The sequence below is a fragment of the Lactuca sativa genome, chromosome 9 (assembly GCF_002870075.4).
Source record: "Lactuca sativa cultivar Salinas chromosome 9, Lsat_Salinas_v11, whole genome shotgun sequence".
In the NCBI taxonomy this organism is placed as follows: domain Eukaryota; kingdom Viridiplantae; phylum Streptophyta; class Magnoliopsida; order Asterales; family Asteraceae; genus Lactuca; species Lactuca sativa.
The window spans coordinates 29,695,138-29,711,471 of NC_056631.2; the positions used below are offsets into that span (position 1 = coordinate 29,695,138).

The 16,334-nt window shown below is 34.9% G+C and overlaps 1 protein-coding gene across 1 annotated transcript; it reads left to right on the forward strand.

Annotated features, from left to right (window-relative positions):
* The first annotated feature begins 4,214 nt into the window (after positions 1-4,214).
* LOC111907506 (mitochondrial uncoupling protein 2) lies at positions 4,215-6,715 on the forward strand. Its single transcript, XM_023903307.3, has 9 exons — positions 4,215-4,618; positions 4,941-5,165; positions 5,299-5,377; positions 5,475-5,608; positions 5,684-5,782; positions 5,871-5,975; positions 6,067-6,141; positions 6,257-6,343; positions 6,420-6,715. Exons 1-9 carry the CDS (start codon positions 4,538-4,540, stop codon positions 6,447-6,449), a joined length of 915 nt encoding a protein of 304 aa, XP_023759075.1. The 5' UTR covers positions 4,215-4,537; the 3' UTR covers positions 6,450-6,715.
* Positions 6,716-16,334: the final 9,619 nt, after the last annotated feature.

Consider the following 16,334-nt stretch of genomic DNA (forward strand, 5'->3'; position numbering starts at 1 on the left):
GAACTTGTTCTTAAATCTTTATGGAATTGTTTTGTGTTTTATCATATTATCACTACTAGTATGTTTTTATTCATGAGTTTAAATATGTTTATGGTGATTAGCTGGCTAATTTCTTTATTAAGTAAATGATCCTCAAATTAGCAAGCAACAAATGATTTTTGTATTGTTTTTGCTTCACACAATCATAAAAACATTTCCTCCAACATGGTGGTGAAAGCATTTGACCCCTCTTGGATTTGGTAACTTTTTGGTTCTTAATGCTAGTTGACTTTCACTAATTACATGCTATTTGGAATTAGTGACTTTGACTAAGGAAATTGTTATGAGCTTCTCTAGCCATTTCAACAATTAAGAAAAGTCTAGGTAATCTCAAGCTCCTTGGATTTCTATAGCCAAATTAAGGACTTAAATCAAAGTATTGCACCATTGGATTCTAATGATATGTTCATCAAAAGTCAAAGTGAGGAAACTTTAAGTCAACCATCTCTCCCTTATTGATTTTACATCAAACTCTTATTTTTGTTGCCTTTGTCTATTTAAATCATAGTTAATTCTAGTTTGTTTCAAGTATTTCAAAACACCAAAACCCCCCATTTTATTTTTATCGTCATTTTACAAGTATTTTTACAAAGATATTTTTCATAGAGTTATAAATTGAACAAATCTCTGTGGATTCGATCCCTTTACCACTATACACTATTTTAGTGTGTAATATTTAGGGTTATTATTTGTGTTGGCCTCGACAACCACCACACAACATATCAGAGCACATTTGGAGGAGGATTTTCAAAGGTTTTTGCAAGGGTTTGATTAGCAATCATTTGGAAACATTATTTCTAGTATTCGTAAGTTGTAATTGCACTTTAATTCTATCTTTTATTCTTGTGATCTTGTTCTAGCCATGTGTGGCTAGAACCCTAGTTTCTCCAATTTCATGTTCTGACTTCTTGGTAGTGACTTTAATCATATGACATGATGTTTGTTCTTAATTCCTATCTAATGAATTTGATTTTGCTTCAATCGAATGTTTGATTCTAATTGTGATTCTTATTGGCCAGTTGAATTAGGGTTAGGTCATTCAAGTTATCTCTTTTACAAAATCCGTAATTGTTTTGTGAAATTGAACAAGTAACAAGCATTAAATTGATCTCTATTGAATGAATTTAGTGTAAATATTATTCATACACTTTTACACTCCCGAGCTTATGAGGAGTATTGGGTGTTGTTGGGAACATTCGCATAAAGCTTCATGCAATCTTATAATCTAATTCTAAGAGCTTGTTTAGATTAGGTTAATAAGGTTAGGGTTAATCAAAGAGCTTATGTTGGTTAATTAATGTGGTGAATGGGAAGTGTTAGAGCTTATTAGCACTTTCAAGTACTAACTTAGATAGAATTGAACGAATATTGTGTCATCTTTGAGTCACATTGCTAAGTTGTCATACATGAAGTTGGAGTCCTTACAAAATCTGAATCTAATTCACTCATTTAGCTGATTGCGTGTGTTTTTAATTTGTTTGTTTAGTCATTGCACTCTAAAACCCCCCTTTTTACCGTTGGTGACCATAGTACCTTGTGCAAAAAGGTATAGACTAATTATCCGAAGTTATGATTTTCCGAAGTTTCGACTTAGCAGTATGCAGCCCGAATACTCGATTTAAGATCGAGCGGTTTTTAGCCGAAACAATCTAAATGAGAATCGAAGATCTCGTTAATATTAGTGAAACGATAAAAAGATAGACGAAAACGGACGTCAGATGAAAAAGTTATGAATTTATAATGGAATTCTCCTGTCCCGGCCTATTAAAAATAAATAATAAAAATAAATTCAAGATTAGCCGACGGAGTCTAAATGAAAGTTGTAGAACTTAGTCTCACCTACGCGGGAATATAAAGAACGTCGAAAACGGAGTTTGTATGAGAAATATATGAATTTTTGAAGTTTATTAAATAATTAAAATATTAAATTTTAATTATAAATTCCGATATTATCCAAAGGGGGGAGTCAGCGATCTTATCTGGGTTACGCCCAACGTAAATCGAGGATCCAGCCCCCTATAAAAGGGAGTCGAGGCTGCCGAGTTTCTTTGCTCAATTCCTTTTCTCTCTCTCCCGTTTTACCTCGTTTTCGTGCAAGAATTATCCCGAAGCCCCCGGTATCATTCCCGAGTCCAGAAGCAAATCCCGAATCCCCGAAGATCCCGAGAAGTAAAATTCCCGAGCCGAAGCTCTGCCCGTGAGGAGCTCGTTTTTTGTGAAGATCTTCCAGATCTACCGAAGAATACTACTTCTACAAGCCGGAGTGTTGTCCGATCATCTTCTGATCAAGTGAGTGTGTAGGCACTTTCTTCTAACGCATAATTATGAAGTATTTTATACGAAATACATGTTATGTGTATATTTTGTGGTTATATGTGTGAATGTATATTCACTTTCTTTTATCTCGTAGGTATAATTTATTCTCTATGAAATACGTGTTATGTGTATGTGTCTCATCTGTTGTTTGGAATATGTATTGAATGAGAATGCTATACAGGTTTTAAACTATGTATAAAAATATATATTTTTATCTACTAATATGTTGGGTAGAACATGGGTAGATAGTTGATGTGTGATAAACATATGAAAGACCTTGATGTTGTTTTGATTCAGTCATCTAGCGGAGTTTAGATGACGACCACAGACTTTTCTAGACAGTCATGTGGAACGCTAGCAGACTCGCCACCTGTAGGTGTTAATGAACTTGGGTGTTCATTCGCTGAACTCCATCCCCCTCATGGTTGCCTTATTTGACATATATTGCTGGGAAACCCCCGAATGCATGTGTTGTCGCCCCGCTGAAATATTCTAAGACTAGGTCCCTTGTGTTAGTTGTTTTAGGGACGTAAAGTGAGAATAACGGGAACGGGTAATTGGGTTATTGTTGGTTGATGAAAATAAATTTAATTACTTATTGTGGGTTGAAAACCCTATATGCTCACCAGGATCCTAAGCCTGACCCACTTAGTTTCTTTGTATTACAGTTAGTGGCCCCAGAGCATAAGTTGGATGACTTGTCAAATTATTTTTGGATTATAGACCTGTTGTTGTAAATAACAGTTGTAAGGTCTGTATTGAAATGTTTATGTTTTTGGTCTGTTTATCGGAACATGGCATCCCGAGTATTGTAATATAATGAAAAATACATTTTCTTTAAGAAATGCTTTGGTAAATCTTATTTTTATCATATTTTGTTTTGCGACCAAATTCCGCAACTCTTTTAATCAATTGATTACTCTGAAATCATTTTAAAAGCATAAATTAAACTGGTCTTTTCTGGTCGTGATTTTGGGGATGTCACACTTTACCAGACCTTTTTCCGAGTTCATGCATACGTTTTTTGGCCAAATATGGCTCAACTAATCAGGTTCGGCCTCGACCAAAGAGGTTCCACATCAACCAAAGAGGTTCGGCCTCAACCTTTCAGTCGCCCAATCAGGTTCGACCTCGACTAAAGAGGTTTGGCCTCAACCTTTCAGGGTGCTCCTTCACAAGACAAAAGGTCGAGCTTTGTGGTCTATCCTAATGAATAGTTGTCAAATATACACCTCATCCCAAGACAAAAGTATCAAAATTTATACCTTATTCCCAAAGGTAAAGACTTTACACTATATATACATCTCACAAACATACACCTCAAGGTAAGTTAACGCTCGCTCGCTCTCTCTCTCTCTCTCTCTCTCTAATATTAATCGAACTCAAATTACGCTCATTGACTAATTTAACCATCAAATGGTTCTCCCGGGATCCGTTCTCGAAGAACTCCTGATTAGTTGTGTTGTATTTCAGGTACGAAGTTTCAAATCTTCTTTGCATCGTCGGGTTCAAGACCTTCATAGAGACCCGAAAAATCTGAGATTCAACAATACAAAAACAACATAATCCACAAAAAAACACCCAAAAACAAACCAAACATTCATTTTTGCATTATTTAATAAAAGTGTTCGAAAAATAAATCAAAACTTGATTAAATAAATAAGTAATCAAAACATTTTTTTTGAAATTTATTTTTACAAATCATACTATTTTTATATTATCTAAGATTTATTATTTTATTACTTAAAAAAAGCAAACAAATGATACAATTATACTCTTTTTATCCATAATTTTCCTTTTTAGTGGACCTTTATTAATATATATGTTTTGATGCATACGAAAAGTAGCAAATCAGAAGCGTGAGATCCATCGTCTCCTCGCATTGTGGATCGGGATATTGACACGAGACTATCTGCATTATAAAATTCTCCCAAAAAAAGCAAAAACGAGAAATCACAAATTCAATATCCCCAGTAAAAATGGAGAAGCAGAACAAGTATCAATGACCTACAAATACAGCGCAATTAAAATACTTGGTACTTGAATTGAAGTACACTTCTACAGTTCCTGAACGTCGACAACCACCACCGCTCCTATTTCACGCCACAATAAATGAAAGAAGGGAGATTCACTTGTCAATCGATCAATACACTCATCAGCGTTCAATTTCATCTTTCCATTTATGGCGGATCTCAGCCATCGCACTGAGATCTCCTTTGCCGAAACCTTCATCTGCAGCGCATTCGCTGCTTGTTTTGCAGAGGTTTATCCTCATTACCTTACTTTTTTCCATCTACACAACCACATACATCCTCACTTTCATAATTTTAATCACATTGCAATATAAATTATTTTGTTACTACTAGATTTAGGAAATCCACTCTCGGAACTTGCAGTGTTAGGGTTTAAATTTCGGTAATTCTGCAAGGAGCAGCGTAATTTTTGAATGTGTATCAATTTCCCTGGATGATATGTATGTCTATGTGTTTATGATGCTGCTGCTTGATAAATGTAATAGGAAAATAAGTATCATCGTTTTTTTTTGAAGATGAGTTACAATTATGGGTGTTGTTGGTTTTATGCAGTTATGTACAATCCCTCTAGACACTGCTAAAGTTCGACTTCAACTCCAGAAGAGATCAGTATCAGGAGAAGAAAGTGGTGGTGGTGGAGCTAAGTACAAGGGTCTTTTAGGTACAGTTGCTACTATAGCCAAGGAAGAAGGTTTACTTGCACTTTGGAAAGGTATTATACCTGGATTACATCGCCAATTTATTTATGGAGGCTTAAGGATCAGTCTGTATGTGCCTGTAAGTTTCAAGTATTTAGGTTATTTGGTGATTCATGGAAACTCGGCATATAAGCTGCTTCATCTATGAGGACTGATCCAGTATGGTTCAAAACACCGGCTTCTGTATTACATCTGAGCTTTTCGTTATACAGGTTAAGGCTTTTTGTGCTGGTGGTAATCTTCTTGGAGAAGTTTCCTTGTTTCAGAAGATAGTTGCTGCTTTGATTACAGGTGAATGATTTGCAAATTACAATGTCTTCTTCCTCTATACTTTGTCTTCAGGTTAATTGGATTGATTGATTTCGTATCTCCATTATTCATGAAACAGGTGCTATAGCAATCACATTGGCTAATCCAACTGATCTGGTGAAAGTCCGATTACAAGCTGAAGGTAAACTGCCAGCTGGCGCACCCCGTCGCTACACTGGTGCCCTAAATGCCTACTACACAATAATCAAAGAAGTCAGTTCCTTAAATCTCCTTACATCTCAGATCACCATTTTCTTTTTTCCTTTAATTATAATACACCATAAACAGGAAGGAGTAGTTGCACTTTGGACTGGTTTGGGCCCAAATATTGCCAGGAATGCCATTATTAATGCTGCAGAACTTGCTAGCTATGATCAAGTCAAACAGGTCTGATTTATCTTACAAAATAACAATAATAATTATTATTTTATTTATTAATTATAATGTTTACTCGATTGGTTCTATCATGTTGTAGACTGTTTTGAAAATTCCAGGGTTCACAGACAATATATTCACCCATCTATTAGCCGGTTTAGGTGCAGGGTTTTTTGCTGTTTTGATTGGTTCACCTGTTGATGTGGTAAAGTAAACTCTCATTAATTGGCTTTCTTTTCAAAAATACAAAAAAGTTTTTTAACTTGAAATTGATATGCATCTTCTTATTGTTACAGGTGAAATCTAGAATGATGGGAGATTCAATCTACAAAAGCACTCTTGATTGTATGGTTAAAACCTTAAACGTTGAGGTATCATTATTTGATAATTATTAGTTCATAAGTTTTTTTTTACTACTTGATTCTTTTATAATATTTATATTATTATTTTGATATCTGATTGAACGATTGATTAATTATTATTCAGGGAGCCCTGGCTTTCTATAAGGGATTCCTCCCAAATTTTGGTCGGCTAGGATCGTGGAATGTTATAATGTTTTTGACACTTGAGCAAGTAAGCTTCTGTTCTTTTTTTTTTATATGTAAAAATATATATTCAAATCGATTTTTATGTTTTGATCAAATGACAGGTAAAGAAATTATTCATATGGGAAGTTTGAAGTTTATCACATCAATGTATATTTAACAAAAAAATATATACAAAATTTGAAGTTATGAACATACAGATACAGATGAGCTTCTGCTTCTGCTTCTGTGTGTGTTTTTGAAATATGACCAATCTTGGTTACTTTTGGTCGTCTTTCAATTGTTGATGTTTGTATCATTCTTATGGTGTCATAATTATGTCGTTATGACAATATTGTTTAATTTTTAGCAGATAATTTAACATAAGTCAATAATAATGATTGGGATGATTAACATTTAACATTTAATATGCCTTCTTGTTGCCTAGGTTGGTCATTTAAGTCAAATTTTTAAATACACCGCTATGAGCCAAATATAAACTTACGTTTTTTCAATTTTAAGAATCTGTAGGTATAAAACTCAAATCGCTTCCGTTATGAATATGAAAAAAAAAAAAAAAAAAACTTTTCTAAAGGAAATAGGAGTTTGATAAGTGTTCTAGTCAATAACGTTTTTGTCACAACCGAATCTCAACAAGAATATAATAAAAAACTATAAAACCTAGAACCAAACCAAGAGGGTGTTTGGCTAAGCTTTATTAAAAGTGTTTATCACTTTTTAACTTATTAGTTTATAACAGTATTAGAAAGAAGTTTTTAAAAATTGTTTGGATTAGTTTATCCGGTGTCAATACGCTATAAGTTGATAAACTTTTTTTAGTGTTTGACAAAATGACTAAAAAAAAAAGGTTTCTTAGATATGTTGGACAGCTATAAGTATAAGTAGTTTTGATAAGTTAGAGGTTAATAACTTATCAAAAATGACTTATCTTCAGTTATAAACTATTTTTAAAAATTAATCTATCTAAACATTTATTTTAACTTATACTCGTGTGGAATCGGTAACAATAAAAAAAAAAAAAAAAACTTTTTTTTTAAACTTAGCTAAACACAATGACGGAATGAATTAGTTGGTAGGAGGTAACACTCAATTAATTCACAAAAATAGTATTTTTTTATATACATAATACAACTGTGAGTAAATATGATAGCTTCTAGTTTAAGATCCAAAATCCAATTACATTCACAATAAAAGTCCAACAGTGAACCCATTAAAGAATGAAACAGTAGCCCATTAAACATATGTAAAGAGGGCATATGCTTGTTTCTTGTAATTGTAGTAATTGATATTCATATAAGGGAAAAAAGAAATGCACATTTTTTTTGGTTCGTCTGATGCTCTGATGATCTGATCGGCGCTTACTTGCTGTACCCTTCTTCACTTGCTGTCTTGTACATTCACGGAAATCATGAAACAAATAATATTAATTTTTCAACCTTAATGTTTTATAATTTAGTTTAATTTATTTGTTCAAATTGAAACCCAATTAGCCAATTAATTGTTCACTTGTATTACAATTGTGAATTTAAATCTTTTATTATTTTTGTAGGGTTTAATTTGATTTTTTTAATAGAACATTGGATGTTGGTAATAGTAAAGAAAGTGGTGGAGGAAAAAACCCCAACTGCAACCATTGGAAGATGTTTTTCTGCAATGAAGATGGGTGATGATTTTTTGAATGATGTTTTGAGTTGTAGTGCAGGAAAAGAATAACTTATGTTTAGTTGATTTAGGGGTTGTTTGTTTTCTTTTTTTGAAGATCTGCACAACCATTTTTGTCTGCGCCGGACAGACATATGCCCTCGCAGAGTTTGTTTTTTGGAAGCGTGCAGATCAAAAAAACGTCTGCACGAGGTCTTCCTGACGCAGACATGAACCACTATCTTCAAAGGTCTTCCGACCCCATTTTAACCTAAACAAAAAAAACATGGCCCACCGTGCAAGTTTTTTTTTTTTTTTTTTAAAAAAAAAAAATGCATTTTTAATGTTTATGATATGAAATTAAGTTTGAAAAATCAAATTATTTCAACAACTATAGACGTTAAAAACAAACAGTTTTCTTATTGCAGATTGCAGACATTTGGTCCACCTCTTTTGCCGCAGAGACTTGCAGATGTGGTCCGCAAACTGCAAACATTTTGGCTTAAAAAAAACAAACACCTAGACTAAGCTACCCCTTACAAAAATTTCTGATTCCGTCAGTGACCAAACACCCTCCAAATATAAGTAATCTTGGTCTGGTCTTAGGTTTAGTTGATCTAGACCAAGCTACAAACTAAAATATTAAGAAATATGGTCATATTTATTTACCACTTAACATATATAATATTCCAATAATTTGGTGTAAACTTTTTTTTTACTAATAATGATGTTTGTAACTAGATGTCTAAGTACTTTTTTGCTCTAAATTATTCATACCTGTCTAAATGTATTTATCATTTAAACCTCTTATCTTTAAATATCATTAAAAAAGAAATCTTATGACATCATTTTAAACAATTTGGGTCATTGATTGTATTTCAATCTTATGTTTTACTCAATCAGATCAAATTGTTGAAATCATCTTTCCCAAATTGAAAGTTTTTAATTCCAATAAATACTTTCCAATTGTCAAAAAATTAACTTAGATCCGTTGAAATGAAATGTATTTAATTCCAATAAAAGTTTATCATATTTAAAATATTGAATTTCCGGTTATAAAGGTTTTAACATGGTCAACTTCAAAAACATATTAATAACAAACCATTTCAATTAAGACATTAATATCAACCATTAATATAAATCCGTTTATATTAGTAAACCATTAATATAAAACTCAATTTTATTAGGAAACCATTAATACCAAAAAATCAGATTCAAATTATCAGATACATATATAATTCATCATTGAATCCATGACTCACACTTATTCTCAATCGTTGTTTTTTTTCAAAACTTATCCACCAACATCATTCTCATTGTTGATAGCTTACATCATCATTCTCCGCTTCAAATATTCGTTGTTGTGCACTAGAAGGTTAGTACCTTCTTTCACTTTTTATTTTTTTTTTTCGATTATTTTTTTTGTTCCTATATCAAATATATGTATTTATATATTTCGATTTTCTTTGTCACAAATTACATGAAATTGTTTAACTATTTTTTCTGGAACTTTTCAAATAAACAGAAAAAAATATTACGTACATTTAACAAAACATAAATTAACTACCTTTTGAATTGACACTAATTACGAAAATGTTATTTTTATATATTAGAGATGATTATGATTTATTTTAATTATTATGTCATAAGAATCCAGTTAGTTTTGGTATGATTAATATTTTGGTATGATCTTATTATACTTTTAGGTTGATTTAATAGGAAATAATATATAATCTATTTATGCGTCATTTAAAATTAAGTATAGAAACAATTTTGTTGACATCTATAATAACTTTCATACCTCTTTATAAATTATACATCTTTATAGATAAATACATTGTATACATCCCTTTTATTTCATATAAAAGTTTTTTCTAATTCTAACTGTTTTCTCTTTCATTTTACACCCATGACACAAAAAATTGCGATGAGATCGTCTTTAATAAGGTTGCTGACGTCGTTGCATCCAAGGAAACCTGGAACATTCGTGTTCAGGTACTCTTGCTTTGGAAACAAACTTACAAAAACAACCCTAACATGTTCAACAACTTGAAAATGATTTTAATTGACGAGTATGTATAATTTTTTCTTTTTATTATGTTGATTTCAATTTATAAAATTTTAAACTTAACCAATTTTTTTTTTACTTACATGGCACTAAAATTCAAGCAACAATAAAAAAAAATCTCATTAGTTCGTTTGAAGCCCTATTTGTTGAAGGATCTATAAACAAAATTAATAGTTTTGGTATGGCCAGAAATGAAGGAGATTACATGTTGGTTAGTCATAAGCATAAGATTAATTTCTACAAAACAACCAATGTTCGTGTATCAAATGATTAATACCATAAAACATGTCGTTTGCATGAAAATGACATGTTCATGTACACTTCTATATACATGTTTATTTTAGCATTACTTAAAACATTTCGAATCCATTAATCACAAAATTCACCTTTTGTCATATAGGAAATAATTTGTTGATCATTATCAGATGGTCCATTTATGATCTTCTCACTAACAAATTGGTCAAATGTGATTAGAGTTTTTTCACACGTTTTTTTTATCACATGTCTTCATATTTTTAAGTTTTAATTTTTCGTCTTTAAATTCCATTTTGTAGTTACATACCTTCATTGATATTTTTTGTATAACATACTAACTTACTTTGTTTTATCTTTATATACTAATTTCAAAATAATTTTACCCAATGTCATCCATAATTTCACTGTAACGCCCTGTTTATTTAAATAAATTAATAAATGTAAGTCCCGGACTGATTTGCGAAGAATTTTAGATGTTGAGGGTTAAAAGTGTAAATTCCAGATTAGTTTTGTAAGTATTTAGGAAGGCAAGTAGTAAATGGTAAATTATGTGACTTCATTCGAAGAGATTATGGAAGATAGGGGGTTGTTTGGTAATTTTCATACCTAAGTTGTAATGGATTCTTATATCCAGGGTTTAAATTGTAAATATTGGATTAGATAGGAAAAGATCCCAAGGGGAGGGACCAGAGTTGTAATTAGGCGAAAGATTTAAAGTGGTCGAGAATATAACCCGCCACCCTCACCATGTCAAACCCTAAACCTAAAGGTTCCAGCCGCCATGAGTGAAGTAGCCGTCGTCACCTTGTGACTCCCTAGCTGCCATCTCCCTTCTCCTCGTTCTCTTCCGATCCGACCAGGTTGTCATCCACTGTCGGCGACGCTGCGAGCAACAAGGACCACTGGGACCAGACTTTTAAGCTGTGATTGGCTTGTGCGGGCTGTGAACGATCGGAATAACGCTGGGCGTGGTGACTCTCCGTGTTGCTGTACCAGCTCGTCGTTCTTCTCCATTCTTCTCCGTTTGTAGCTATCGGGCGTTCGCCTTGCTGTCGCCGCCGCCGCTTAGTTCTTCTCCCACCGTTCCAGTCATCATCCACCAACCCGAAGAGGCTGAGAAGAGAATCGTGACACCGCTGCTGTTGTTTTCCCCGTCAGAGTTGCACGCATGTGCCTTGCCTCCACCTTCGCTGCCGTCGGCAGCCATTGGGTTGACGTTTGCATTTTTCTGGCGACGCCTGCCGTCTTGGTGGTGACTATATGGGTGTGTAGTTGAGTTTTCTTGTGGTTGTTGTGTTGTGAGAATTATTTGAGCGATTTTGGACGGAAAACCCACCGCCACCACCTCAAGGTGGTGGCTGCCGCCGCTTCTGCCACCGTCGGCCACCACTTGGGTGGTTGTGTGTGTGTGACTAGTTTAGTGTATGTGTATGTGTGTGGTTAATTGAGATTTAGCCTTGTAAAAATGTAATTTGAATTTGGAATAATGAAAATGAACCAAACCACCATCGTGAGGTGGTGGCCGCCACCGTGTGCCGCCTTTGACCACCATTACCCGAGGTGGTAGTGGGTGGTGCCCCACTAGCAAACCCTAATGGGCTTAGAGATTAGTTTTGGGCCTATCGGGCCATGTTTAGGGTGGAAAACCCTAAATTGTGAGTATTTGGGCCTTGGACGTATTGGACCACTTTTGGGCCATTGAGATTGGATTGTGTATTAAGCCCAATTTCTCCATATCATTTATCTAGTAGAGTAAAGGACTTAATGAATTAAGTTCTTAATGGGTTAAGTAAGAAACACTTAACCCTAATCATCATTTTATGTGAAACCCTAGTTTCACTTGGGCCTTGAGTTGGGCCTTTCGATTGGGTTTTGGTAATTAGTTTACTAATGGGCCATCTAAGAATAATCAAATGGACTACAGTAATTAGTTGGGCTTTAGAGTAAGGCCCATATGAAGGATTGAGCCAAATTTGGAAAATTAGGCCATAGATGGGCCTAGATGATTGTATGATATTGGGCCTTTAGAGTGAGACATGTTGGACTGGACTGAACAATTGGGCCTTAAGGGAAGTCCTTGTAGAGGTTTGGGCCCAATTTGGAAAATTGGGCCAAAGGTTGGGCTTTGAGCCATATTTGGACTTTGGGCCTTTGGATTGGGCCTTGGGATTGAGTCAAGCTAAGACAGGGGTAAAGTAGTCTTTTACCCAAGTATGGACTTATGGTTATGAGTCGGAACCCAATTATTACTTGGGTGTTATTTTGATGTTGACAGATCGGGAATCTGTCATCTAGCAGTTGGGGTCGAGTCTGCGAGACTTCAACATTGTGGGATTGAGTCTACGGGACTTCAGCAGTGTGAGGTGAGTTTCCTTCCAATAGGAACGGGTCTACGGCCACAATGCCGACCCGTTTAGTTAGCAGTAGTTTCGGACTACTATCCGATGCAGTAGTTTAGTACGCTTGGTGTCTTTGTGATACAGACATGGTATGAGTTATGTGTTCCGGACTATGGTCCGATGCAGTATGCAGTATATGTGTTCATATTATATGCTATGATTATGTTATGCTATGTTCAGTTAGTTCTGAACCTCGGTCCGATGCAGTAGTTAGAGTGCTTGATGTCTTTGTGATTCAAGCATGTTTTGTGTTATGTGTTCCGGACTCCGGTCCGATGCAATATGCAGTGTATGTGTTCATGCTAGTTGATACGTTTATGCTATGCTATGGTCAGTCAGTTCCGGACTTCGGTCTGATGCAGAGGGCAAGGCCCTGGTTAGTTCCGGACTTCGGTTTGATGCAGTTTCTGGACTTCGGTCCGATGCAGAGGGCAAGGCCCTGGTTAGTTCCGGACTTCGGTCCGATGCAGTTTTGTGCTTACAGTTTCAGTTTTGGTTTCAGGTACCCAGTTTTCAAAAGAGGAGCTCAGGAAGATTGTAGTGCACACACCATTTGTTCAGTCTGGGATGTTTATACTCTGATATACTTAACAGTTGTTATAATATTTTGAGATACATTGCTTATGATTTTTTTTATATGAGGTTTATTGACTATGGTTTTTTTTATTATTAAAGTAAACGAAATTTTCAGACTGTGTTTTTGGGATGTTACATTCACCCAGTTTAAATTTGTATTTTCTTTATATAAATTTTTTTAATGATCCCGGTTTTTTCCTTCCAAAAGTATATCAACCATTTATGTCTTAGATAATGTTGCTCCATTATAAGTATTACTTTCCAAAGATATAACCGTTTAATGAGGAATTTAATTTAATGAAGTAAGTAAATGTTAATTTAAACGAGATATATATTCTGTAATTATTACACATGTTTATTAAAAAAATTTAATATCAAGGTGTAAACATTAAGCATTTTTAATGTGCAATTTTAGAATACATACAAACAATGATGTTGTGCAATGAAATATAATTGAATAGACTGAAAAAATAAATTATTAAGACAGTTAATCTTGAAAATAACATAGTTATTAAAAATTATAAAGTAAGATAAAAATAATAAGATATTATGAGATTTGTAAAAAGTACAATTAGTAAAACCGTTACGGTTATTAGAAAAAAAAAGACCGTTAAGATTAGTAAAAATGCAATATATAAACTAAGTTATCATAATAGTAATGAAATGTCATTTTTTGATATTTCATATAATTGAAAGATATACCAAATTACATCGATGATATACTAAAATTATTCAAATTTGTGCCGAGACTAATGCAAAGTTCTTGTGAACACAAAATAAACAAAAACAAACATAAAAGCTAGCACTTATATTCATTATAAATTAAAAAAACCAATCATTATTTAGAAAAGAAATTCCATTGATGATATACCAAAATTAAATTCATATAACATTTAACATTCCATAAATTATACTCTATGGCCATAATTTTTTTTATGATTATTATGCAATATTTGTAGACATTTGTATGTTTTTATGTGTTCCCCGCGTTTAACGCGAGTTATAATCTAGTTTTTACTATTCTATAAACTATTATGTAATATTTATTATGATCATTAAATTAATGGAAACCAAATCATCGATTTCATAAAAAAGTGAAATTAAGCTTAGGTTGTCACATGATATGTCTAGAACTAAATGTAACATCCAAAAATACGACCCAAAAATTTTTGTTTTAATAATAATAAAAGTCATATACTGATCGTCACAACATAAAAACAAACTCCCAGAGATAAGACTGAAGCTGTGGTGTGTGCGATGCCATCATCCCGAGCTCTTCCCTTTACTTGCGGAAGTACCTGAAACCAAAAATGAAACCGTAAACACAAAGCTTAGTGAGCTCTCCCAAACTACCTCATACCAAACAAACATATAAACAACTACTGGGCCCCCGCCCACTGCATCGAACCGAAGCCCGGAAACTGCATCGGACCGAAGTCCGGAACTAACCAGGGCCCTGTCCTCTGCATCAGACCTAAGTCCGGAACTAACTGCCTCGGACCGAAGTCCGGAACTAGCTATATCGGACTGAAGTCTGGAACTAACTGCATCAGGCCTAAGCCCGGAACTTACTGCTTCAGACCGAAATTCGGAACTACTGAACATAACATAGCATACACATATCAACTAGCATAACAACATGGACTGCATACTGAGTCGGGCCATACCCGAAACACATAACACACAAAACCTGTCCGAGCCACGAAGGCATCAAACATTCTAACTATTGCATCGGACCGAAGTCCGGAAACTACTACTAATTAATCGGGCCGGCATTGTGGCCTTAGACCCGTTACTACTAGAAGGAAACTCACCTCGTAGCCTAGCTGCTGAAAGAACTGCTTCGGAATCTGTCTGCTGCGGCTCCGGCTTCACCCCGACTACAATTTTCATAAGGACCCTCAATCAAATACTGATAATAATATTGAGGGTAAAAAGACTATCTTACCCATGGTCAAAGTCAACCTATCGATCAAAGTCAACCTTCAGTTGACCTGACTCATCGAGTTGGGTCACCAACTCATCGAGTCCTTACTCTCACTTTCTTGCTTCAGCCCGTTACTACTCGTCGAGTTTGGCTTAGACTTGACGAGTTCCTCTTCGAAATTAACACTCAGTAAATCTGCATCCGACTCGCCGAGTTGTATGAACAACTCGTCGAGTTCTCCTTCAACATATGAACACTCTGACTGTGACTCGCCGAGTTGTATGAACAACTCGTCGAGTCTGTTCTTGAGGCATGAAGATTGCCTAGGACTCGCCGAGTCAGGGCATTGACTCGCCGAGTTCTTCCATGAATGAGTCTACCCTCCAGCTCACTGCGTCCATCTCTCACTCACTGGTTCCACTCGGCATAACTCGAAAAGGGGAAAACAGGGGACTCGCGACTCGACTCGCCGAGTCTGAAGAACGACTCGCCGAGTCGTATGCATGCAAACACTATATACTTGATTATGCTTGAAACCAGTCCATTCCATTCGTAGATCTGGGTTCTTGGGGCTTGATTAACACGTAAAGTTTCCAACTTTACATGTAAATAACATCAAATGAAGGTTTTAGGGTTCAAAGCACACTACAAAAGTAGATCTAGAGCTTTCATGCAAAATGGCTCCATAAAGGTACTAGATCTAAGCTTCTGGAACTCAAACCTAGCTAGATCCGAAGGCTAATCATCTCAATGAGTCCTCTATGCTACTGCTAATCCAAGAAATGGTTCAAGAATAGCTTTAATGGCTTTAAAAAGGGGATTTAAGCATAGAAACAGAAAAGGGCCAAGATATACCTTACTATATTCTGAAATTCCTCAAGGATCTTGGATCTCCTTCTTCTCCTCTTGATCTACCTTCCTTTTTCTCTCAAGATCTTCAAAGAAACACACCAAATCACACAAAAATGCAAAGAGGGCTCTAGGGTTTCGAAAATGATGCTCTGAGGGGTGATGGGGGCTGACTAGAGGCCCCAAGAGTTGTTTAAATAGGGTGCAAACCCTTGAAATTAGGGTTTCGCCCAGACTGGCGGACTCACCGAGTCCGGAATATGGACTCGTCGAGTCGCCAACTTAAACATGCTCGAAATCCCGA